The sequence below is a fragment of the Hemiscyllium ocellatum genome, chromosome 7, assembly GCF_020745735.1.
Source record: "Hemiscyllium ocellatum isolate sHemOce1 chromosome 7, sHemOce1.pat.X.cur, whole genome shotgun sequence".
NCBI classification, from domain to species: Eukaryota; Metazoa; Chordata; class Chondrichthyes; order Orectolobiformes; family Hemiscylliidae; genus Hemiscyllium; species Hemiscyllium ocellatum.
The window spans coordinates 90,608,530-90,635,073 of record NC_083407.1 but is presented as its reverse complement, the minus strand read 5'-3'; the positions used below and the strand labels follow the sequence as shown (position 1 = coordinate 90,635,073).

Here is a 26,544-nt window from a genome sequence, read left to right as displayed (position 1 = left end):
CCAGCTCCAAGCAAATTCGCATGATGTTCATTCATGTTGGAGAGAGCACCTCAGAAATGTCTTAAACTACAGCTTAAACTACTGCAATGATACCACTGTCACCTCCATAGCACTGCATTGTCAAAGAACCTGCTTATGGCCCTGCTCAAGCATAAAGTCATAGAGATGTACAGCATGGAAACAGACCCTTCGGTCCAACCCGTCCATGCCGACTAGATAGCCCAACCCAATCTAGTCCCACCTGCCAGCACCTGGTCCATATCCCTCCAAACTCCTCCTATTCATATACCCATCCAAATGCCTTTTGAATGTTGCAATTGTACCACCTTCCACCACTTCCTCTGACAGCTCATTCCAAATACGTACCACCCTCTGTGTGAATAAGTTGCCCCTTAGATCTCTTTTATATCCTTCCCCTCTCACCCTAAACCTATGCCCTCTAGTTCTGGACTCCCCAACCCCAGGGAAACGACTTTGTCTATTTATCCTATCCATGCCGCTCATAATTTTATAAACCCCTATAAGGTCACCTCTCAGCCTCCGACGCACCAGGGAAAACAGCCCCAGCTTGTTCAGCCTCTCCTTATAGCTCAAATCCTCCAACCCTGGTAACATCCTTGTAAATCTTTTCTGAACCTTTCAAGTTTCACAACATCTTTCCGATAGGAAAGAGATCAGAATTGCATGCAGTATTCCAACAGTGGCCTAACCAACGTCCTGTACAGCCGCCACATGCCCTCCCAACTCCTGTACTCAATACTCTGACCAATAAAAGAAAGCATACCAAACTCCTTCTTCACTATTCTATCTACCTGTGACTCCACTTTCAAGGAGCTATGAACCTACACTCCAAGGTCTCTTTGTTCAGCAACACTCCCTAGGACCTTACCATTAAGTGTATAAGTCCTGCTAAGATTTGCTTTCCCAAAATGCAGCACCTTGCATTTATCTGAATTAAACTCCATCTGCCACTTCTCAGCCCATTGGCCCATCTGATCAAGATCCTGTTGTAATCTGAGGTAACCTTCTTCACTCTCCACCACACCTTCAATTTTGGTGTCATCTGCAAACTTACTAACTGTGCCTCTTATGCTCGCATCCAAATCATTTATGTAAATGACAAAAAGTAGAGGACCCAGCACCAATCATTGTGGCACTCCACTGGTAACAGGCCTCCAGTCTGAAAAACAACCCTCCACCACCACCTTCTATCCTCTACCTTTGAGCCAGTTCTGTATCCAAATGGCTAGTTCTCCCTGTATTCTGTGAGATCTAACCTTGTTAATCAGTCTCCCAAGAGGAACCTTGTCGAACGCCTTACTGAAGTCCATATAAATCACATCTACCACTCTGTCCTCATCAATCCTCTTTGTTACTTCTTCAAAAAACTCAATCAAGCTTGTGAGACATGATTTCCCATGCACAAAGCCATGTTGGCTATCCTTAATCAGTCCTTGCCTTTCCAAATACATGTGCATGAAGTCACAAAAGCCACAAAACAGCTTTCTTTGGGTAAGCTGATGGGAACTGATGATATCCCACCTGAAATTTTCATATTCAAGGGACTGTCATGGTTAAGAAACTCACTAGGTCCCCACTGCCTTATTTAGAACCAGTGTGCTGTGTCCTGACACCTCAAGAACGCATGCATTTTACAAAGAGAAACGACACAAACCCCTACCTGGTAATCAATGTGGAATATCATTTCTTTCGATACCAGTATCTTGCAAGGGTCATGAGGTTGTCACTCACCTCATTTAAGTTCAGGATATACAGAGCTAATGCTGCTTCTGTTGATGTGGGGAAGAGTATACATAATCTTTACAGCAACTCAAATTCAGACAAAGTCTTGTGAACAGAACAAAGATTTCCATATTTTGTGTGTTGACCTAGTCAAGGCTTTGAACACAGTAAATTGGAAAGGCTTGTTTAAGGTTCTGTATAAATATAGTTGCTCTGAATAGACGATCAATGTAATTCACTCATTTCATTGTGACATGGTTATCAGTATGATGAAACTGATTTATTATTTGATGCCAAACAGCACCAAATGTATATGTATTTGCTCTGATTACTGCATACTTCCCAGCCATGCCCTAACATACATTTAATGTTCTTGACATAAGAATGTACATTCATTTCAGGATAGATGGTAGCTCGACTTGCAAAGGCTCAAGGTTTGCACAAAGATTATAGGGCAGCTACTGAATAAACTCTTGATCATGAATGATTCTACTTCACCAAATCTGGAAGTCATTCAGCCTCTTTTGATCACTTTACTGTAGCCTCTGAATACTTTGGCTTGTCAATAAATTTGAAAGAGACAGTGATCTTATGTCAACCTGCCTCATGCCCCAGGGCACCACAGTTACTAACAGCAACACACAATTCTGTCAGGACAGAGGTCTTGTTAACTTGGGAATATCAACACCAACAATACTATGACAAAATCAATTACTGCCTGGTGAAAACAAGCTCAGCCTCAAGTAATCTGAGCCCCACTGTCAGACTCTGGATAGAGCAGGAGTTTGTCTCATAAATTTAACCAAGCCGTGGGAAATCATTCTTTTTGCAAGTGTTACTTGTTCAACACGCACTGGCATCACATAAGCAGAAGCAGTGCAATTTAACTATGTGAAATATACTTATAAGATCAGATGACATGACAAAACTCTCCTGCTTGCTAAGTGCTGCTTACACTGCAATGGGGGCATACTTACCAAAACACAGCATTACTGTGTAAGTCATGTAGTTCACATGCAGGATTCTCACACAGTAAAAAGACAGTGCTCTACAGCCAGCAGTGTAAGGGAGCTCACTGTGCAGAGCCTCCCAAGCTTAGATTATAAAGCAATCGGAAAATAATAGAACTTGCAAGTTGACTGGGTGAAAAAACCCACCTTGGTCAAGCCCAAATAGAGATTTCTCTTTCTTCAAGCAGAGAACAGTCAAGTGCAACAGTGCATGTAAGGACAGCACAAAAATGCCTCCAAATGTACCAACAAATGCAACATTTACACCTGGGTATGCACTTAAAACTTCGTCGAACATTATACATGCGAGTGTGGTGCTGGAAAAACACAGCAGATCAGGCAGCATCTGAGGACCTCTTTAGGAGATTCAACATTTCAGGTAGCACCCTCCCCCAAGGACATGCAAGTCCTGGGACGCCTCCACCAATAAATCAAAGCCACCTGACAACTGGAGGAAGAACACTTCCGCCTTGGGACTGTTCAACATCGACTTCACTAGTTTCCAAATCTCCTCTCACCTCACTTCATCCCAGATCCAATCCTCCAACTCGGCATCCCCCCTCCCCCCACCCCCCACTCTTGACCTGTCCTACCTGTTTATTTTTTCCCCACCTATCCACTCCACCCACCCGTCTGACCAATCACAATCACTCTCACCTGCATCCACTTATTGTCTATCCAAACCTACCCCACTCCCCTATTTATCTCTCAGCCCCCTTCCCCCTCCACATTCCTGGTGAAGGGCTATGACCCAAAATGTCGACTCTCCTGCTCCTGTGCCACCCTTTTCAACTCTGACCTCCAGCACCTGCAGTCCTCACTTTCTCCAGTAAACCAATCTTGTTGATACTCATGTATTGAATTGACAGAAGAATTCATTAATCTCAGTAAGAACAAGAAAAAGGCATGCAATTAATTTAGATTATAATATTGCTCAGTCATCACTCCTCTAACCTGATTCTAGATTCTGAGTTGTTTCGTCATTTACCTCACAAATAAATTACAAACTTTATTACATTCTGTATTTCTCACTCTTGTTCAGTTGCATTCCAATCGTATTTCAAAAATAAGACTATCAGGAACATTCATGCTATCCAAACAAAGTACATATATTTGCTTATCTCATTGCTGAATGTGAAATCTTAGCCAGAAGCTTTCCCAGAATAGTGTGTTTGTATCCATATAATCAGGACTCTGCTGTTGCCAGAGTACCGACCGAACTCTCATCAAGGTTATTCATGACATCTCCACAAAGATAAATGAACCCAACCCTTTCAATCTTTGATATACTTGGTAACACGATCATCCTCCAACACCACTCCCATTGTCCATTTGTGTGGCACTATGTTATCCTGGATTCATTCATATTAAACTGCAGTGAGAAAAAAATATGCAATGGTTTCCCTTCTGGCTCGTGCACTATTTCCTCTGGTGCCCTCTCCTTTCTCATCTATATGCTGCTCCTAGGAGGCATCAACCCAAGGCAGATTAGTTTCCACAGACACGGACATCCACTTGACACTCAGCACAACTTTAGCACCACTAGGGCCTCTCAACTTCTCTATTATCTCCAAATTGTGAGACTATTTGTCAGACATTCAGCAAGAGATGACCAGAAGTTTCTTCCACTTAAACCATGGGAACACTAAGACAATTCTTATCAGACCCCTCTAAAATCCTGCACCTTAACTACTGATACTGACCCATTCCCTGATCCAAAGCTGAAATAGGCTCCTGCACAAATATTTCTTATGAAGTGTCATATTTTGTTTTATAACGTCTCTGTAAAGCCCTTTGGAATATTTAAATGCATTCAAAGCACTGTATATGCACAAATTGTTGCTTTTGCTGCAGAAAGCAATAGCCATAATGTATACTCAGTGGAGCATCAGTGCAAGCAAAACAAATAATAATTCAAACATATGAGTTAGCTATTAATGCATCACTCCTTCTTTTCACATTACTGTGATTCTTGGCTCAGTACAAGTGATGAACTTCAAGCTTGACACTCCTGAAATAGATGCAAGTAAATGAAAATCCTTTAAACATACTGGCAACCATGTCATGTTTCTATGGTAATTTTCTTCTGCTCCTACTGTGCTCAGTCCTTCTGGTTCAATACTAGGTTCACTTGTACTCCAGGGGCTGCCTGTCAAAACAGGGAGAAAAATCAAAGTACAGTACAATCTTTTTACACTAAATGTAACCAGCATTTAACTGCTCAAAGATAGACATATCTTGAGAAAATACCAATGTCAGTAACTGTGTCATGGCTTTGAGATAATAGAACTTCTTCATTTTCAGACTCAGAGTCCTGCCGTGAAAGCTTTGTGCTCTTCAAGCTTCCAGCTCGGCGTATGCTTGATAAGGAACCACCCTTCTTTACTCGAAAACTTCGTGCCCCCTTTATCTGAAGTAGACGTGAGCCTCCTGGTCTTACTTTTCTGCTTGCTCCTAAGATAATGATACAACATATTGCAAATTGCAGTGCTACTGACACCATGTCTCACACAAAATGCAGGCAAACCATCAATTATTTACCAGTTTTGATAAGTGAATGAGAATGATCGGACTACACAACTGATTGGAGTGTGAAGTTATTTTGTCAGAAATTTTCTAAACTCTGCGTTAAAAACAAAAGGGACTTCAAATTCTACCACCATATCTCAACTGAAGAAGAAGCCATATTTAATACCATTCAAAATGAAATCAACCTCAAATAACTCTGTTAACATGGCATTACATTTACTTAAATAAATTTTTATATAAAAAGGGTCTCTTTAAATTCATTTCACATTATATAATTGACCAGGAAGTATAAGAGTGCTCTGTATTTTTCCCTTTTTACTGAGAGAACAAAATTAATGTAAAAAGACAATAGCTAAACACTTCTATTTGTGTTAGAGAAAGCACAATCAGCATATTTACAGAAAATTCTTTTGCTGAACCAACATTTAGATGATACAATTAAAATAGACAATTATCCCAAGGTGATGAACCAAAGCATAAACAGACAAAAACGTCAACCACGTTAAAGGCAGAAGAATAAGCCGGACTAAAGATTTTGGACCACAGGTGCTTTTGAATGGAGCAGGTGAGAATGTTGTTTAAAGGCAGATTAGCAGAATGTAAAAAATGGTTTTAAAAGGGGAATGAAATACACAGCATTAACTTCCTGCTTCAGATATGCAAATCGCTTTGCAAAAGATTAGAACAGTGACACAGTCGGCATGAATCCAAACTTTGCCTTGTGTGGAAAGCATACCTGTATTTGATTTCACAGATGTGCCAAACTAGTCTCTCTCTCAGCTGGTCCTAAGGAGGACCCACTGTCAGGCAATGGGTTTTCACACAGTTTCAAAATTCAATGTGGAACGTTCTTGCTTTGCTCCAAGTTTTCAAAATGTTTTCAATGGCTTCTGTTTGCAAGTTCAACATTATTTTGTCCATTATCAGTACCTATTGGATGTTTAAAACATTTGGATGGATGCAGTTTAACTGAACTAACTAGTATGTTGAGATAAGTAATTTAATTATTTTGATTACATGAAACTATACAAACATCAGAAATGAAAAATAAAAAGTCTTGTCCTAGGTGCAGGTCACTGTGATAAATTTGCATGACTTTATGGGACTTGTATGGGAACAGCACAGTGGCTAGCACTGCTGCCTCACAGCACCAGGGACCCAGGTTTGATTCCAGCCCCAGGTGACTGTCTGTGTGGAGTTTGCACATTCTTTCTGTGTCTGTGTGAGTTTCCTCCCTCAATCCAAAGACCTGCAGGGCAGTTCAATTGGCCATGCTAAATTTCCCACGGTGTTAGGTGTGTTAGTCAGGTGTAAATGTGGGGGAATGGGTCTGGATGTGTTACTCTTCATAGGGTCTGTGTGGACTTGTTGGGCTGAACGGCCTGTTTCCATACTGTAGGGAATCTAATTTAAACTTTACACACCATCATATGTTGTCTGAAGTTTATTTTTAATTCACTCACGGGATGAAGGCATCACTGGCTAGGGCCAGCATTTATTGCCCATCCCTAATTGCCCAGAGGGTGGTTAAGAGTCAACCACATTGCTGTGGGACTGGAGTCACATGTAGGCCAGACCAGGTAAGGATGGCAGTTTCCTTCCCTAAGGGCATGAGTGAACCAGATGGGTGGATATTAAGTAAATATTATGAACAGTGTTTTCTAAACATTTTGGAAAAAATACATGGTCTTAACTTATCACTGTTTCCCCGATGTTAATAAATTCATCACTGTTTCTTGCTACATTTGAGTGCTTGCCAGTTGCATTGATCTTTATGTGAATTCTGAAGCTTCTTTCTTGCTTCTCTTGAAATATAGGTTGCTTTTGCAGTTGATGTGCATCGAATTTACCAACTCCACTCCATATTTAGAAGGTACCTCTCTGAAGTAGAAATTTAAATCAGTGCAGCCCAAAATCAGACTTTTTATTTGTGTTATTTCGATATTTTCAGCAATTTATACTCTATGCAACAGGATTGTCTTGGTCTCCTATTCAATTCTATTCCTGCTTCTAATACTGGCATGTGGCATACATAAACTAAAATATTAAGGGGAGACTATGTAATGTTTGACTGAGTGTTTTATCTTGTCACTGGCGGTAAATTGAGCTACTGCGTTTTGAAAACTAGCAATTCCCAAGTAGCAGTAACTGAAGAATTAGGACTGGGCAAGTGCCTCAAGTGTCTTATTCACCTTGCTTATTTGTAAGGTTTGTCAGATTCCTGAAGAAGGGCTTATGCCTGAAACGTCGATTCTCCTGCTCCTTGGATGCTGCCTGACCTGCTGCGCTTTTCCAGCAAAGTTAAAAATCACACAACCCCAGGTTATGGTCCAACAGGTTTATTTGGAAGTACAAGCTTTCGGAGCGCTGCATCTTCATCACTAGCTAACTGACTAAGGAGCGGTACTCGAAAGCTAGTGCTTCCAAATGAACCTGTTGGACTATAACCTGGTGTGGAGAGATTTTTGACTTAGTCCATCCGAATTCATCAGTGGCACCTCCACAGTATTTGTAAGCAAGACAGTTTTAGTGGAAAGTTAAAGTAACTACAATTGCTGATGCCTTCATGAAGAGCAAGAACTTGCTTATAATTAGATCTTAATAAGATAATACTTATATTTAGGTTGTAGGTATTCTTTATTGAATGTACCATTTCTAAATCACTTGGAAAAAACCTTCCTTTCTGACCTTTTTTCTCTTCACAGGCTGTATCCGATTTGAGGGTATGACTGCTGCTATGCGGCGAATCCTTTGAATCTTGATCATCATCAATAATTCCAGCAAAACTGATTTTCCGTTCATATCTGTGCCGATCTAGTTCAGGATCCAGATGGAGTCGGCAGCTTTCCAAATCCTGTTGTATAGACATCGACACAATTGAGATAAACATGGAAAGCACTATTTTGAATCGGCAGAACTGAGTGGAAGGTTCTCATGTTTTTGAAATGTAGTGTTTATTTTTATTGTAATTTAAGTAGAAACTACATGACATTGTGTTTGTTTTCCTGGCTTCTGGACTTTATTTTAAAGTAGGGTGGTTTGGTCATATTTTCTTTGGCATAGTGCTTTTCTGACAATACTAAACAGATATTAAAAGTACTCACAACAAGAGGCTCCGTACGTGGTCGAGGCAAACAGGGAAAGGTTTCCCGAAGGAATGTTGTTATCTCTAGAAGAAGTTGGCATGCCGCCATCTTTAATGCAAATGGACAGCCACATTTGGTGGGGTTAACAGTATCTGTCAAAACATTGAAATGATGTGAGGTCAGGAAATATTGGTTTGGAACAAAGTTGTTTAAGAGGGTTCTAATTACCACAGAATCAGTGCATGTGTTTTCACTTCCCTATCAGATATAGCATTTCAAATCCATATACTGAATGTCATAAAATTGTTTCTTATTAGCAAGTTTGGAGAAGATTTGTAGCTCAGGTTGAGGTTCTGGAAGTAGGTTTGCTCGCTGAGCTGGAAAGTTCATTTTCAGATATTTTGTACTTCCAAAAAGAAACTAAATAAGATAGGCATTTATAAAAGCAAGAGACCAAATAGCTTTTTATATTCATAATTTTAAAAATCCAGCAGACCACCTATTTGAGCTAGAGGTTTCAGTCCAAATTATGCCTTTTGAAGAGTTTAACTGAAACAAGACATTGCCACAAAGTGAGTTTTGTGACATTGTGGATGTAGTGAAGAGTACCTGTGCACTGGTTATTTGTAAGAAAATGTAGCAATGGGTGTATTTCTGTTAGGTGCTGGGATGACAATGCACTAATGAACTTGTAAGAGTTGACCTTTAGGCTTCATCTGGAGGCTCACAGATGTTACCTAGTACAATGACGAAACATCTGAAAACAAACCTTCCAACTCACCAAGCAAACCAACATCCATTGTTCTTTGAAAGTGGAGTCATTAGGTAGATAGGATAGTGAAGGTGGTGTTTGGTATGCTTTCCTTTATTGGTCAGAGCATTGAGTATAGCAATTGGGACGTCATGTTGCAGCTGTAAAGGACATTGGTTAGGCCACTGTTGGAATATTGCATGCAGTTCTGGTCTCCTTCCTATCGGAAAGATGTTGTGAAACTTGAAAAGGTTCAGAAAAGGTTTACAAGGATGTTGCCAGGGTTGGAGGATTTGAGCTATAGGGAGAAATGAATAGACTGGGGCTTTTTCCCTGGAGCATCGTATGCTGAGGGGTGACCTTATAGAAGTTTGTAAAATTATGAGGGCATGGATAGGATAAATAGAAAAGTAATTTTCCTGGGCTGGGCGAGTCCAGAAATAGATGGCATAGGTTTAGGTGAAAGAGGAAAGATTTAAAACGAACCTAAGGGGCAACATTTTCACATAGAGTGTAGTGCATGTATGGAATGATATACCGGAGGAAGTGGAGGGGACTGGTACAATTACTGCATTTAAAAGGCATTGGGTGGGTATATGAATAGAAATGATTTACAGGAATATGGGCCAAGTGCTAGCAAATGGGACTACATTAGGTTAGGATATCTGGTCAGAGGTGTTAGACCGAAGGGTCTGTTTCCGTGTTGTATATTTCTATGACTCGAAGTAACTTCTCATTAAAGCAAAGTGTGCCTCAAGACAGATTTCCCTTATGTCAGGTCTGTCAAATGACAATCGCGTTTCACAGTACAACTCAGTAATTGTAAGCAATGAGTTTCAGAGCCAGGTTGAGCAGCCTGATCCCAAGAGAGAACAGAACAGTCTAGAAAATTTGCCCATGCCCAGAATCCTCTGCGCCAAAATCCAAAAAAACTCATCAGTGAGCATAAGAATCATGGCACTCGATTAACCACTGTCTTTGAAAATATTGCAGGCAGTAAGTGTCGCATTCTCATTTCCATGATAGTTGGCTGTACTCTCAGGATGGATCAAATTCATGTGAGATGAGCATTAACTGAAGCTCATCACCAGTTCTAAAGCCAGCATATTAAAAGGGAGGAACACTCTTGCTCCTGACGATCATTAAACTGATTGGAAAATACTTGTAGTGCATGAACAATCGGAGTAATACTGCAAAAGGTCCTTGCTCCTCTGATGAATTGATGGATACCTCAAGCAAGCGAATGAAGAAAATAGATATATACCCTGTTTCCAGGGGCCAAGACTCTAGAAGACGATTGAAAGTTCATAGGAGCAGACAAAGCCTGAACTATGGCCTTAGGAGCTGGAGGCAGTGTTGGGAGAAGTTCAACTAACTGAACTAAGTGGCTAGGGTCAGTGAACTCCTCCATAATTTGTTTAACCCACCAGCACCAACATCATATAGTGCTCAATGCCTCATGCCATCACCACTGACAATTTTTTATTTAAGCAATATAGACTTGTATCTAACTTTCATGCACTGTATTTGAACTTCACATACTGCTGCAATCCTCACCCCCACATTTCTCAGCTTTCACTTACACCTAAATATTCAGCAATGATACCCAACACACTCACTAATATACTTCATGCACTTTTGCTGGATGAAATGGTTCATTTTAGAAGGTAACAATACTGAAACAACAGCAGAGACCCTCACCTTCACCCACTGAAGTACACAGTGCTGTGCAGTATTAGCATGGCCATTAGAGAGACTATACCACTTAATATGAGTTATTTTCCTGCCTTATGCACCTTCTGCAACCCATTTCACGTTCACTCCAGAACCTAATATGTGATGTTGCCCATCAGCCTGCCAGTCCAGATCGCTGATGCCCATGTCAGGGTATAGCCTGAGGCTGGGCCCTTGAGTCCCAGTGCTGCTGAAGGATGCCATCTGCAGTGTCCCCGGGGAATGTGAGAAGCTGATCTGGCTTGCTGCCATGGGTTAGTATTGTGCAGAAACTCTAGGTGCAGTAAAGGGATCCACAAAGAAAGCACAAGGGTGAACAATTGAGTATTTTATGTAATATGGTTGTGTTATTGAATAAATTTAATACAGAGCAGTAGCTCTGTGGTGTCTGTTATTTCAAGACTTTGGTAATTGCAAAGAGATGGTCAGGTGTAGGTGTGGAACATCAGTGACCTGGTAACTTTCAGGGAAATGACTTTGGTGTTAATGGACAGCTTGTCTAAAAAGATCATTGGCTGGATGCCTCCTCCCTTCATCCACTTTTTCCTCCTCCTCCTCCTCGTCCTCCTAAGGTAATTGCCAAACCTCTAGTCATGAGGGCTGCACTCTCATCAAGGCCAGCTTGTGGAAGGTACAGGAGGTGACCAAGAATTGAGAGATAAATTTCAGCAAGGTCTGGTGGGATCCGGGCATGCCAAGAGGGGTCTAGATGCAAAATCTTTGCCTTCCAAATGCCTATTCTATTGACTTGTTTCACTGAACCAGTATAGGAGGCTGAGGACAGAAAGATCAGAATGGGAACATTCAGATAGGAGTCAAATGGAATGCAGGAGCAACATTTGACTTACAACTAGGGACTTTACAGACTTATGGACTCACCAACACTGAATTCAACCAGTGCAGATCATAACTTCTGAGCCAATTACATTTGTTTTGGATATTCTGTTGAAGATATTCTGCTTTTCCTACTTATACATACTCTGGTCCTAGCTTTTGTTTCTTTACTTGTCCATTCCCAATCCTCTTGCCTTGTATGATCACCCCTCTTGTCATTCAGTTCTTCCCTTTTGATCTCCCACCACCATTCCACACTGCCCCCCTTGACTCTACTCTGCTTTTGTTCTTGCTTAAAAACTGTCCAATCTATAGCTTTTCCAGCTCTGACGATAGGTTATCAATCTGAAGCAATTACAGAAGGTTCTAATATAACTCAATAGTTCTGATCTCGCACTATACGAACATTGTGCAAGAGCAGCACCATTTAAATTAATCATGTTATAGCCAGTACAGGTGAGGAAAGTTTGCGTTCTACAAATAATGGTCTAAATTTTTCAATTGCATTAAAGGCAATGTATGTTGAAGAAACAAGCATTATTGCTACTGTAATTCTTTTCCTCTTTGCAGAGATGTTGCCTGATACATTGAGTACTTAAAGCAATTTGCTTCCATTTCAGATTTCCAGCAATTTTGCTACTGTTAAAATAAAAGAACTCAGACATACTGTCGTCAAGGTAATCTTCTTCTTCATCTTCTTTCCTCAATCTTCGTTTAGTCTCATCATCATAAATGAAACTCAGTATGTTTGCTGGGCTTTCACTCTCTGTATGGCACAGTTCATTCAGCCTGTTCCCAATAGCCTGTCACGAATCAAGAACCAAAAGCTTCAGAAGAGCAATTTAAAAGCAGTAAACTTAATACAGAAACTGATTTCTGTTTGAGTAGCAACATACTGTGGTACACAGTCAGATTATAAGCATTGTTAACCATTCATTTCACTGTTTATCCTCTCCCTGTGTAGTATCATTCTCAATGTTATCCACACAGTACAGGTAGTTCTCCTATAATGCGATAGTTGCGTCCCCATGCAACACCGCGTTATAGAAAATCACACAATATAAATAATGGGGCCTATGGGAAAAATAGGATTAGGAGCAAATCACCAAAAATATCAGTAAAATTCGAAACAAAAATAATAGTTAGTCTAACACTAATGATAGCACAATCTAGGTAAATCTTTAAATCATACATTTTAATGAAATAATGCAGTAAATTTAACACTTTAACACTAAAATCACTGACCACAGCACTGTACCTTTCATAAAGGTACAGAAAGTGTGCAAGCTGACGGACCACGTGATGCCAACACTGAAGTCCAGTCCTCCTCAAGATTCTCCCCGAGTTTGAAGTAAAATTCCTTCTAAATGTAGACTACAATTCCCACTTTCAAGCTAAGTTTCAAGGCTAGTAGAGCTGACTACATTCCTGTTTTAGCTGAACACGCTGAATTTGCAATTTGCAGACAGAGGATCCTGAGGCTGGGGTGTGCTTTTCTGCTCATGTCGGAGATGAACTCACCTAACAGCAGACGGGGGTTTGCTTTATAAAAAAAAGTCCGCAATTCACTAATTGCGTTACAGCCAAATCATGTTTAATAAACACACATTGTAGGAGAACCACCTGAAAAAGGTAAAGTTGCTATAGTCTCAGAGGACCACATGGCTGTTCTCTCTGTGAGAGAGTGAGAGAGAGAAAGAGAGACAACTGCCAGTGGTTCAACCAGAGATCACTACATGTTGGGTTAAGAGCGAGGTAAAGAAAGTAGGACCTGCAAGGTGGATCCTGTCTTCACCTGGGAGATACTGCGTGAAATGAGGGAAAACTGAATGACACAATTCAATGGGAAGTGGAAAACCAGAATCTGCACATCCAGAAACTAGGGGCGTGTAATCTCTGATCTTCCAGTGATTCTTTTTCATAGTTTGTGCGAAGATTTGTAGCTCGGGTGCTCGTTGTTGTGGTTCTGTTCGCCGAGCTGGAAGTTTTTGTTGCAAACGTTTCGTCCCCTGGTTAGGCGACATCATCAGTGCTTTGGAGCCTCCTGCGAAGCGCTTCTTTTTTTAAAAGAAGCACTTCGCAGGAGGCTCCAAAGCACTGATGATGTCGCCTAGCCAGGGGACGAAACGTTTGCAACAAAAACTTCCAGCTCGGCGAACAGAACCACAACATTCTTTTTCATTCACAAAGTGTTCACCCAATGAGTTGATGTTACCATCTACTGCTACCTTGGACAAGGTTGTAGTTTTAGTCAGGTATTTTATTGTAACACCATCTTCATCCTTGAGGTCTGAACAGAACAACTACAATCTATTATATTTAAGGATCATGGAAAATTAGGTACAGCAGACATTTTATTAATGGGCACCTGTGGGACCAGGAATGTGCCAGTTGATCAAATATTCTGGATATTCAAGAGGTAGACATAACGTCAGTAAACCCTGACCAAGCAAAGTTTCAAGACATCGATATCCCTCAAAAAATCTATGTAAAACATCAACACATCTGCTAAAATCATTGCAAAAACACACAGTAAGTAATAAAAACATAATTCAGGGGATTTTTGCATCACTGTTAATCCTTATTTATAGCACAACTAATCAAATATTGCAGTAGATTACAATGTTTGAGAGATACAAAGGTATGCAGACAGTGAGGACTGCAGATACTGGAGACCAGAGTCAAAAAATGTGGTGCTGGAAAAATGTGGTCAGGCAGCATCCGAGAAGCAGGAGAGTCGATGTTTCGAGCAGAAGCCCCTCATCAGGAATGTGACATTCCAGATGAAGAGCTTATGCTTGAAATGTTGACTCTCCTGCTTTTTGGATGCTTCCTGACCAGCTTGTACTTTTCTAGACACAAAAGATGCCAGTTTATCAAGAAAGCTTATTGATAAGGTGCCAGTGAAAACAAAGTTTGCTGTAGTACCGTAAAATCCCTTCAGGAATGGTCATTAAGACAAAGCAACATGTAGGAGAACATAGGATCATCTTAAAATGTTAATTGCACACCCTCCCATTTGGAAAAGCTTTTCTATTTAGTGTTATTGGCTTAGTTAGTAAAGGCTATTATAGTGATTTCACGGAGAACAAAATGTTTAAAGATGTGTTTGTACTAGCATTGTAGTACATGGGATGGCATTTCTGTACACAGTATGTGGGGTTTCATTTCCATCCAAAACTTGGACAAGGGCATCCCTCTGGAAATTACTGAAGGTAATTTCATACCATGAAAAAGAAATTCCTCTTTAACATTGGTTTCGAAGAGATGGATTGCAATTGTATAACTTTAGTTACATTAAATGGCATAACATCCCCTTTGTTTGACTGTGTTGAAGATATAGATGTCTGCTTTTCCATTGCTTTTTGGAGTGGTCTTGCAAACTCTGAAAATTACATGCCACCCGTCGCCCTGTGTTAGCTGGCCTCCACTGGGTGAACATGAGGACTGCAGGTGCTGGAGATCAGAGTTGAGAGTGTGATGCTGGAAAAGCACAGCAGGTCGGGCAGCCTCTGAGGAGCAGAAGAATCAACATTTCGAGCATAAGTCCTTCATCAGGAATGAAGAATGCCCGAAACGTCGATTCTCCTGCTCCTTGGATGCTGCCTGAACCTGCTGTGCTTTTCCAGCACCACAGTCTTGACCTCCACTGGGTCCCAATTAAGCAGCACCTTGATTTAAAAATTCTTATCATTAGTTTAGAACCCTTCCTTGACCTTACCTCTCCTGCAGCTCCACAAAACTCTGAGCTCTGTGTTCCTCCAGTTCCACATTTTAGAACTCTCAATATTAATTGTCCCATCAGTAGTGACTGTGTCTACAGTTACCAAGACCTTAAAGTCTGGAATTCAAACTTTCACATCTCTGCCTTGTTTCAAGATATCTTGTATAAACCTATATCTTTCTGACCAAGCTTTTTGCTCATCTGTCTTAATATTGCTTTAGGTGATATGGTGTCAAATTTTGCTTTATAACGTTCCTGCAATTTGCCATGTTGTGTTTTGTTGCATTTAGGACAATCTGGAAATACAATATTGCTCTTGAAGTGGCAAACCATTACAGTCAAAACATAGGTGAATGAATAAAAGATAGGAATGCTTATTGTTGTGACTACAGAATCTTCAGGAATATCTTCCCAACTAACCTTGGAGCAGCATGAAGGAAGGTACACAAATCTAAGAATCCAAGAAGAGATGAGCAGAGAGGATGAATGTGGAAACTTTTGCACGAGCACATGTTGCGTTCTATGATTTAAAGGCCTTCAAAAAGTGGGCAGCTACGAAGGGAAGATATGCCCATACGGTGGAGATAGAGTGCCAGGTGAATGAGGCGATAGGTTAAGGGAATAGGGTGGCAAATGGGTGTAATGGGTGGAAGGTAGCAGTTGGGTGAAGGGAATTCGGGGCATCAAGTGAAGGTCGGGTAATGTTGGATCTGGTTTGTATTGGTGAAGGGGTGACAGGTTGGTGGAGTGAGGGTTGGGGAAGAAGGAGAAAAGTGCGAAGTTGGGTCTGGGTGAGTGAGGAGATCTCATCTTAGAAGTTGGGGAGGAATTGCACTCACTTCCAGGAATGTCAAGGCTTGGAGAGGGTGTGGTTATGGTGGCAGGGTGGTCTCAGATTCCAACTCATCAGGGGATGTTTTTAAGATTTAACAAGTTGGGCAATTAGTATCGGATAGTTTAACTTTGCAGGCAATTCCTGCAGAGTCAACTGTATCAGGACTTCTATATTGTACAGATGTGCAACTCAAGACTATCCTGCTGCAATGATTACTGGATTTGAATTTGAATTTGAATTGAATTGAATTTATTGTCACGTGTACCGAGGCACAGTTAAAAGTTTGTCTTACGAGCAAAACAGGCAGATCACTGAGTTAAGTAACATAGTAAATAATAGGTAACCAGCAGCAAAAACAAAAACACAGGTACAAGTGAATGTTAACAGTTTGTGAGTCCATTCAGTATTCTAACAACTGTAGGGTAGAAACTGTTACGAAACCGGCTGGCGTGTGTGTTCAGGCTTCTGTACCTTCTCCCCGATGGTAGAGGTTGTAGAAAAACATTGGGATGGATCTTTAAGAATGCTGGCGGCCTTTCCTTGACAGCGGGCCTGGTAGATGGAATCTATAGATGGGAGGTTGCCTTTGTGATTGTCTGGGCTGAGATCACCATTCTCTGTAACCATCTCTGATCTTGAATGGTACAGTTGCCATCCCAGCTAGTGGTACATCCAGACAGAATGCTCTTGATGGCACACCTATAAAAGTTGGCAAGGGTATTCGCCGTCATGCCAAATTTCCTCAGCTGCCTGAGGAAGAAGAGACGTTGTTGGGCCTTTGTAACCAAAGCATCCAAATGAAGAGTCCAAGAAAGCTGACTGTGGATGACCACTCCCAGGAGCTTGACACTCTCCACTCGTTCCACCTCTGTGCTGTTAATGCATAGGGGGGCATGAGTAACATTACCTTCCTATTGGGGGATCTGGACCTTAGCGTATAGCATTAGGAAGGGTGAGATAGTCCTTGAGAGACCACTTACCAGAAGAACTCTCGCAATGAGTGACATCAATTACAAGATTAAGTTAGAGAAACTGCTGCTCTCCTGAGAGCAAAAGAGAATGAGGGCAGATCAAATAGAAGTGTAGAATATTACAGCAGGTTTAGTTAAAGGAAAAGTTGCTCCCATTAGTTGTTGATACCAAACAAGGGATCAGACATTTACAATTTGGGGTAAGAAATACAGAGAGAAACAGAAGGAAGAGCTTTTTTTTCTTATGCAGCGAGTGATAATAACCTGGAACTTACTGCCTATGTGAATAGTGGAAATGGAAATATTTGGAAGGAAGTTGTATAGAGCTTGACAGAAATGAACTTGCTTGTTATGGCGATAGATCAAGCATTAACACTAACAGGATCATTCAATCGAGAGTTGGTATTGACTCCAAATAGCCTCCTATGCTGCCATAATAACTTCTCAACCCTATTTTAATATATTGCATGGTATCTTAAAATAAATTAATTGTATTTTCAATTTATTTACCAGTACAAATAATCTATGCTTACTCTGTTTTGGTTTGGTTTAAGTCCCACCCTTAAATTCTAATATTAAGCTTTGCAGCAACAGACAATACAGGATAGGTTGCTTATAACTCAAAATCTCTCCTTCCGTGGTTTTTTTTCCTTGTTAGATTTGCATGGACTGTCATTTGGTATCATGTATTGCTGCAATAAACAAAATTTTAAAACTGCACACATTATTTGAGACTTTTTTTTAGATATGAAGACTATAATACAGACATACATCAACACATATTTCAAAAAAATGTTATTTATTATGCTAACTGTATGTTTCTTACCTCACCCCACTGGCAGAAGAGTTTTGCTGCTTTCCACTGTAATTTCTGATTACGCTTATTTCCAACCACGGGTGACCTTCCTCGGGATAAACCCTTTTTAGCGATATTAACATGATGTCCCTTCATCCATTCTGGCCAGTTTCCACGATTGCAACGGTGTACAAACCGGGCACACTCCAGGAATAGTGCTGCCCTTGCTACCACGGGTGCTTCCTAGAACATATTTGAGTTTGAGCTTGATTTACTGTTGTCACATGTACTGAGACACGGCGAAAAGTGTTGTTTTGCATGCTACCTGGTTCTACAAAAGTATTTACAAAAGTGTTCAAAGGAAGATGTGCAAGTCAAAAACATTAATAAAATCAGTAAAATACATTCAACTGAAATGCTAAGCAGATATTAAGAAAATGTTCTCCATGGCTTGCCATGCCCTGTGGGGAAAAGCAACGATACTTTGAAAATATGTTTCACTTATTACCTTTTCACTGGCACTTACAAAGAACTCTAGCGGCCAATACAACACTACTGTCAACTTATCAGGTTATATAGGAGAAAGTGAGGACTGTAGATGCTGGAGACCAGAGTTGAAAAATGTGGTGCTGGAAAATTACAGCAGGCCAGGCAGCATCCGAGGAGCAGGAGAATCGACGTTTCGGGCATATGCCCTTCTTCAGGATTGAGGCTGGTGTGCCAAGCGGGCTGAGATAAAAGGTAGGGGGGGAGGGAATTTGGGGGAGGGGCACTGGGAATACGAGAAGTAGAAGGAGGTGAGAGTGAGGGTGATAGGCCGGAGAGAGGGTGGGGGCGGAGAGGTTGGGAAGAACATTGCAGGTCAAGAGGGCGGTGCTCAATCCAGGGGTTGGGATTGAGATAAGGTGGGGGAAGGGGAAATGAGGAAGCTGGAGAAATCTACATTCATTCCGTGTGGTTGGAGGGTTCCTAGGCGGAAGATGAGGCACTCTTCCTCAAGGCGTCATGTGGTCAGGGTCTGGCGATGGAGGAGGCCAAAGACCTGCATGTCCTTGGTGGAGTGGGAGGTGAGTTAAAGTGTTCAGCCATGGGGTGGTTGGGTTGATTGGTGCGGGTGTCCCAGAGGTGTTCCTTGAAATGTTCCGCAAGTAAGCGGCCTGTCTCCCCAATGTAGAGGAGACCACATCGGGTGCAGCGAATACAGTAAATGATGTGCGTGGAGGTCCCATCGCAAATTCACCGGCACCTTCAACTCTGGTCTCCAGCATCTACAGTCCTCACTTTCTCCTATATAACCTGATAAGTTGACAGTAGTGTTGTATTGGCCGCTAGAGTTCTTTGTAAGTGCCAGTGCTGCCTGGCCTGCTGTGTTTTTCCAGCACCACATTTTTCAACTCTTATCAGGTTATATGTTCAGATTTTTAATGCATCAAATTGATCACGACTGCAAGGATCTTTGAACAAGCAGATTGCTTTCTGAAGTACACATCGGTCATAAAAAAAATTTGGAACTGCAATCCACAAATAGGTCAAGACATCTGAATGTCTCTAAACCTCCAAAATAAGTAATTGAATTATTTCCATTTTGAGGAACTTATAATTTTAAAAATTGCATTTTAAAAGACCAGTCAAATTATAGTTAACATTCAAACTTTCTCATGTATCATGAATTTCCTTTCCAGTTTATAGTTATGGGCATTTAACGGGCCAAATTGAATATTTCTAGACCCTCTTTCTCAATGAGCTAAGCAGCAAAATGTTGATTACATCATCATCTACTTGCCAGTTTCAGATGGAAGTGTAAATGAGATAGGAGCAGGAAGTTGCAAAAGAACAAAAACAGATTAAGTCTGCGGGGCCAAGGTGTTCAACATTTGGAAGTGGAAGGTCATCCAATTTGGGTCATAAAAACAAAGATTGGGATAGTTTCTTGAAGAGAAACTGAGAATTGAGGAGAAGCAGGGGGAGTTTAGTGTTTGTGAAGCTTAACACAATTTACCTGCCAGAATGAAGTGTCACAGGTTCAGGTGGTAGCTACCTCGAAGGGTTTATAGAAACAGGCTCACTCAGCTAGACACAAGAAAAAGAGACAATGCAGGAGCAAGCTACACCACTTCACAGAGTTTGCGCCTAAGCTGTGTATCCATCTGCATGAAGATCTGCAGCCAAAATCAATCCAAACGCATTCACAGCCAGGAGTATTGAAGCTCACCACAGCTCTTCACATCTTCATGACCGGCTCGAAGGCCCCACTGCCAACATGTGAGCAAGTCGGTGGTCAGAGGGGGCCCACTGCATCTTTAGATTAGATTACTTACAGTGTGGAAACAGGCCCTTCGGCCCAACAAGTCCACGCCGACCCGCCGAAGCGCAACCCACCCAGACCCATTCCCCTACATTCACCCCTTCACCTAACACTAAGGGCAATTTAGCATGGCCAATCCACCTAACCTGCACATCTTTGGACTGTGGGAGGAAATCGGAGCACCTGGAAGAAACCCACGCAGACACAGGGAGAATGTGCAAACTCCACACAATCAGTCGCCTGAGGCGGGAATTGAACCCGGGTCTCTGGCGCTGTGAGGCAGCAGTGCTAACCACTGCTCTTATGACACTGACATAAGCTGGCGAGGGAGACAGGGTTGGCCTCTTGCAGTGTGCTTTCCAGAGGCGCTGGGTGTGATTGACTGCACACACGTTGCAATAAGGACTGTCATGCAGAGTGGAGACCAGATGTAATCTAAAAGGGCATAATAATACGGCTGCCTAGCAACCATCATGCCTGCGCTTGTTACCTTGGTAAATGTCATGACTCATTTATTTATCATGAATCAAGGCTGCCATGAATGTTCACACAAACTCCACAGACAGATACTCAGGCATAAAGGGCATTCTTTAAAGAAGTGGCTACTCGCAGCCTGTGGCAGCTGAAAGCAAACACCCAGAGAATATATAATGAAAGGCACCTTCATATAATTTCTCTGTGAGTAGGCCCAGACCCAGTAGGCTTGGACACAAACTCTCTGAAGTGGTGTTGCCTGCTCCTGTTTCTTTTTCTCATGTCTAGGTGAGTGAGCCTGTTTCTATAAGCCCTTCGAGGTTGCTACCACCTGAACATGTGACACTTCATTCTGACAGGCACTTGGTGTTAAGCTTGGCCTGCTCACGTTGCTATTCAGACATCTTAACCTTTTACGTGGGAGTCTGCAATGTGGACCACATAGGGTATGCTGCATGCTGTATAGCTTTATGACACTGAGCCAGTGGAGTGTGAGGAAGAAGTGGTTTGGCTTCTAGGAAAAAGGAGGCACAAGAACACGGGAAGGGTCTGAGAGACAAAGCACACGGCACAAGGAGGCTTAGGATTCCCTGCAAGATGCCATTATGGTCTGATTATCTAACACCACTCAACAAGATGCCTGCCTTGGAAGAGTGTGAGCATTGACCAGGAAGAGGAATGAAGGGTTCTGTGACAGTGATGTCATAGCATTGTATCCGTTTGATTGCCTGTGACCCATAACTAAGGTTTACTGGACACTGTGCTCAGTTTCTACAGAGAAAATGACAACCTCTGATCAACTAATACCTACATCATCTTGTATACATTACACAAGTTATATTTTTTAGATTTATCTTTATTTTATTCATGTATAATCTAGTGCTGGATAATACCTAACATATTGTAACACTACTGTGGCACAATTATTGTTCTAGCCAACATGGTGTCTTCCATTATTGACAATGTCATGCAGCTGACTTGCTGCCTCAGAGAAGGCGGAGGCAGGCTGTTCACTGACCTGACCACATGGGTCTGTCTGGATTGTGTCAACTGTGAGCAACTGAAACACTTTCACCTCTGCGATGACACCTGCTCTTGCTTGGTCCCAGGTATCAAATTGTGCTCCTGGGCAAAGACTGAAGAATCAAAGGAATCTGAAATTCCCTCAAAGGAACACAAAATGTACCCTGGCCACCATCTCTGTGTTGGGCTTGCTGCAGTGCTCCAATGAAGCTCAGCACCAGCTGGAAGAATAGCACCTCATTTCCCACTTGGGAACACTATAGCCTTCTAGACTTGACATCAAATTCAACACTTTCAGGTCTTCAGCACTTTTCCCCATGCTTTAACCCATCCCCATCACCAGGCCTTATCATCACATGGGCCGCTACTATAAACAACCCACTGCCAATGACTAATAGTCCCATTAGCAGCTATACATTCCCCCAGACTGACCTTTAACCACTCCTTTGTCTATCCAACTGTTCTCTCTCTTTATGCTTTATCTTCACTTATCATTTACTCCTACCTTCTTCTGTACAAAAACTATCCTTTTCCTAGCTACCATCAGTTCTGAAGGAGGGACACTGGACCTAAAACATTAACTCTGCTGTCTCTAATGCAGCCAGACCTGCTGAGTTTTTCCAGCAATTTCTGTTTTTGTTTCAGATTTCCAGTATCCAGAGTTCAATTTTTTTTTGTTGTGTATGAAATTCCCTCAAAATTCCCTGGATCCTTCACCCTCCTATACAGATTGTTCAGCCCTGCAGGTGGTGTCCTGCTAGCTGAGTCAGGTGGACTGAAGGAACACAGCTAACATCCCTGACAGCCACCGAACTGACAGAAGTTGTAACCAAAGCAAACAAGGTGCAATTCCTTTAAAGTTACAATTATGTTCCTGTAAAGTGAAACTTCAGTGGTCATGTCTTTAAGCAAATCAGGTCTTCCCTGCCAATCAATGTAAAAATTTGTAGTTGGATATTTCCTGTCAGAAAAATAAACATTGTACAATACAAGTTGAATGATTGCATATGACTCAGTGGTTAGCACTGCTGCCTCACAGCGCCAGGGACCCGGGTTTAATTCAAGCCTTGGACGACTATCTGTGTGGAGTTTGCACATTCTCCCCGGGTCTGTGTGGGATTCCTCCAAGTGCTGTGGTTTCCTCCCAAAGTCCAAAGATGTGCAGGTCAGGTGAATTGGCCATGCTAAATTGCCCATGCTGTTCAGGGATGAGTAAATTAGTTGCATTAGTCAGAGGTAAATGTAGAGTAATAGGGTAGGAGATTGGGTCTGGGTGGCTTACTCTTCAGTGAGCTTGTTGGGCGTAATGGCCCGTTTCTATACTGTAGGGATTCTATGATTCCATACATTAATTCATTCAATAACTTTTTAAAATAATTGATTTAAACATGTCAACAAAATCAGCTAACTCTTTCCATATACATCTTGCTCACTGACTCTACCACAGGCCATGTTACTCCTCTCTCTCTCTCTTGCCAACCCTATCTCACTTGCTACTTCCTTGCTCATCTTTCCCATTTACCATTTCATTACCCGACTCTCCTGCTCACCAATTTCTTACCTGACTGCCTTACCCACGGCTTCCTTGAGTCTCCTGCTACTGTTTCGTCTCATTGCAGTGAACAAGAGCTCAGGAGCAGAGCAACAAGATGGAAGAAGTGAGCAATAGGATCTGCAAATGAAAGAGTCAGGTCGGGAAGAGACATGTGAAAGAGTCAGGGAGGTAAGCGGAGAATGGCAGGAAACAGAGAACAGGCAGGTCGGAGAGTGTAAGTGAGTCTTAGTGAGTATGAAACAGATTCAGTGAGCGTGAGAAGCTGATGCAATGTAACATGAGTTGAATCAGATATACTTTGTCAATCCTGTCACAAAACAGTAATGTGAAATGCCTGATGCTATTACACCTGTGATACTACAGCTGAATAAGATAACCGAATATGGGAGCTTACTATACTTAGCTACACTAATATTTGGCAAAGAATAAATTACACTGTCTTATTATTGTGCAAAACTCGAGTCAGACTCAATTTCAATTCAAAAATGTGGGTAATTTAGAAGCATTGGAAAAATTGCCAAGCGGGCCTATGAGGAGGAACTCCCTACTGAAAGTTCTATTCAGAGCCCACCACCATAGATTCATACCATGCAGAAAATTCCTTCAGCCCACTGAGTCTCCAACAATATAATTACCACCATCCTGAGTTGGAACTATGTCATTCTTTCAATGTCACTGGGTCAAAGGTCTGAACTCCCTTCCTAACAGTAATGTTTGTTTCTCTAAATGCTAAGGGCTGTAATTTCAGGAAAGCACTACCTTCTTCAGAACAATTATTCATAGAGAATAGACTCATGTCTAGCCAGAAGCACTCAAATCCCATATATGAATAAAAATTTGATTATTCAGAAAGGGTTAGATGGCTAGTTCTTTCCCTTTTGTAAATGTGTGGACTTCTGAGTGTTTTGATGGAGGATAGAGGATTTTTAAGAGTCGCATTGTGTTTCCTGTATTCCCTGAAGAAGTCATTTCAAATAAAAAAATTGGGGAAAAATTAGATCAGTGCCGAGATAACTAATGGAATGGCTACATCAGATGTAAATCTAAGATCCAAAGTGGTGATCTCATTGACCTATATTGAATTTCATCTGTCACCATTTTGGTCATTGATTTAATTCATCAATGTTCCTTTGTGATGGTCTGCACCAATCCACAGAGCTCACAGTGTCATTTAAATTGGTATTAACAGGAGGCTTAGATGTCAATCTCTCTAGTCTTTCATCCAAATGATTTAAAAATACATTAAACATTTAGTGGCATACAGGTGCTTGGAGGACACATCCTCCTGAAAACTTGAGCATATGGCCATTGGCTCTGTCTCCTACACTCAAATGAGTTCCCAAAGTCAACAGGATACCTCCAGTGGCATGACAAACACTTTTGTTAAGATTCACACGTGAAATCTTTGTGCATACCTTTGTGTGCCCATAAAGATAAATTGCATAAACACTCCCTTCTCTCCTACATTAGTTACCACCTAAAATTTAATTAAATTAGATTTGGTAACCTTTACAAATCCACGCTGAATTGGAAAGATCACATTCTACAAACAAACATGTCAATTTGGTCAAAATAATCTCCTGGACCAGTAGTAATTGGAGCAGACTTTCCCCTAATTTTGTTTCCCTGACTGTCTCCCCAAGGGGATGGCAAGACAGACGGTGAGCAGGTGGACATGTATGCTGGCCAGAATGGATAATCTAATCATGAAACTCCATGCACTGTCATTCTGTAGGGCTGGCTTGTTCATCCACCTGGTCTTTTATTGTTTGTAAGAACTCTACAGCTCACAAGATTTAATGAGATTATAAAGTAAAATTGTAAAACCAAAATAGACTCACAATTATGATTTTGTAAACAGTTAATAAATTTGTATAGAAACTACAGGACATAAAGATCATTTGACCTAGCAGATCCACATTGGTGTTTATGCTTTGCGCAAACCTTGTCTTGCCTTACCAGTGTATTCTTTAATTTCTTTCTTCCTCATATATTTATTTAACTTTCCCCTAAATGCAGCATTAGTATACCTCAATTGTTTCTTGTGTCAGCTAGCTCCAAATTCTAAACACTTTTTGATTATGAACAAGTTTTTTTTAAAAATCACTCACATTTAACAGTGAAAACTTTCTAACTTTAACTTTTTAAAAATTCATTCATGGGATGAGGAAGTCACATTTATTGCTCTACCCAAATTGCCCAAAGGGCAGTTAAGAGTCAACCACATTGCTGTGGGTCTGGAGTCACATTTAGGCCAGAGCAGATAAGGAAGGCCCTTAGTGAATTAGATGGGTTTTCTTCTAACAATCAACAATGGATTCATTGTCATCATTTGACTCTTAATTGCAAATTTTTGTTGAGCTCAAATTCCACCATGTGCTGTGATGGGATTCGAACCCAGGTCCCCAGAACATGACCTAGGCCTCTGGATCAACAGTCCTCAGCAATAATACCACGTGGTCATCACCTCCCCTTCAAGAAATAACCTGCATTTCCAGATTGCTTAACACAGAAACTGATAACCAAATTACGAAGCTTTTCATTTACCAGGTCAAGAGCTGCAGCAAGGATGGAAGCATCAGGAATTGTGCCAGGTTCACAGCAGTTTAAAAGGAACTGGAACCGTTTCATGCCCTGTCTAATCGCTCCAAGGTTCACAATATTTTTGTTTTTACTTCCTTCTTGACTGGCTGCAAGGTGTTCTTCAAAGCTACGACAGCCTGCAAAAGTGTAAAATAAAGCATCAAATTTCATAATTAAAACACAAACATATCTTTATGTACAGTGGTAAAGCTTAAAACAAAAGTTAAATTCAAAGTTAAGTGCTAATATGGAAACTTGGCAACTCTTAATGTGGAGGTGCCGGTGTTGGATTGGGGTGGGCAAAGTCAGAAGTCACATGATACCAGGTTAAAGTCCAACAGGTTTATTCGAAATCACGAGCTTTCAGAACGCTGCCCTTTCATCAGGTGACTCTAGGTGAAGTGGAGGGAAGAAGACAGGCACAGAATTATAGGTGTAGAGATCATTGCAAGATTATTCCTGGTAATTAGGAGTTTCAAAAGATAGTACAACTGGTGCGAGTAGAATGTCGACAGTCTGAATAACAGGTCCATGCAGGTGTTCAAAACTGCCAGATGGTATCAGTAAAGTGTCAACAGCTGAATAGCAAGT

General features: G+C 41.3%; 1 protein-coding gene across 1 annotated transcript in view; it reads right to left on the bottom strand.

Moving 5' to 3' along the window:
• Positions 1–26,544, bottom strand: part of LOC132817546 (protein unc-80 homolog) — a 270,588-nt gene that overhangs the window by 116,691 nt on the left and 127,353 nt on the right. Inside the window, exons 22-28 of the mRNA XM_060828048.1 lie at positions 25,918–26,090; positions 18,044–18,256; positions 12,355–12,490; positions 8,387–8,520; positions 7,971–8,136; positions 5,004–5,207; positions 4,805–4,902 (exon numbers count right to left, since the gene is read on the bottom strand). Coding sequence (XP_060684031.1) covers positions 4,805–4,902; positions 5,004–5,207; positions 7,971–8,136; positions 8,387–8,520; positions 12,355–12,490; positions 18,044–18,256; positions 25,918–26,090 — 1,124 coding nt within the window. The remainder of the gene's footprint in view (positions 1–4,804; positions 4,903–5,003; positions 5,208–7,970; positions 8,137–8,386; positions 8,521–12,354; positions 12,491–18,043; positions 18,257–25,917; positions 26,091–26,544) is intronic.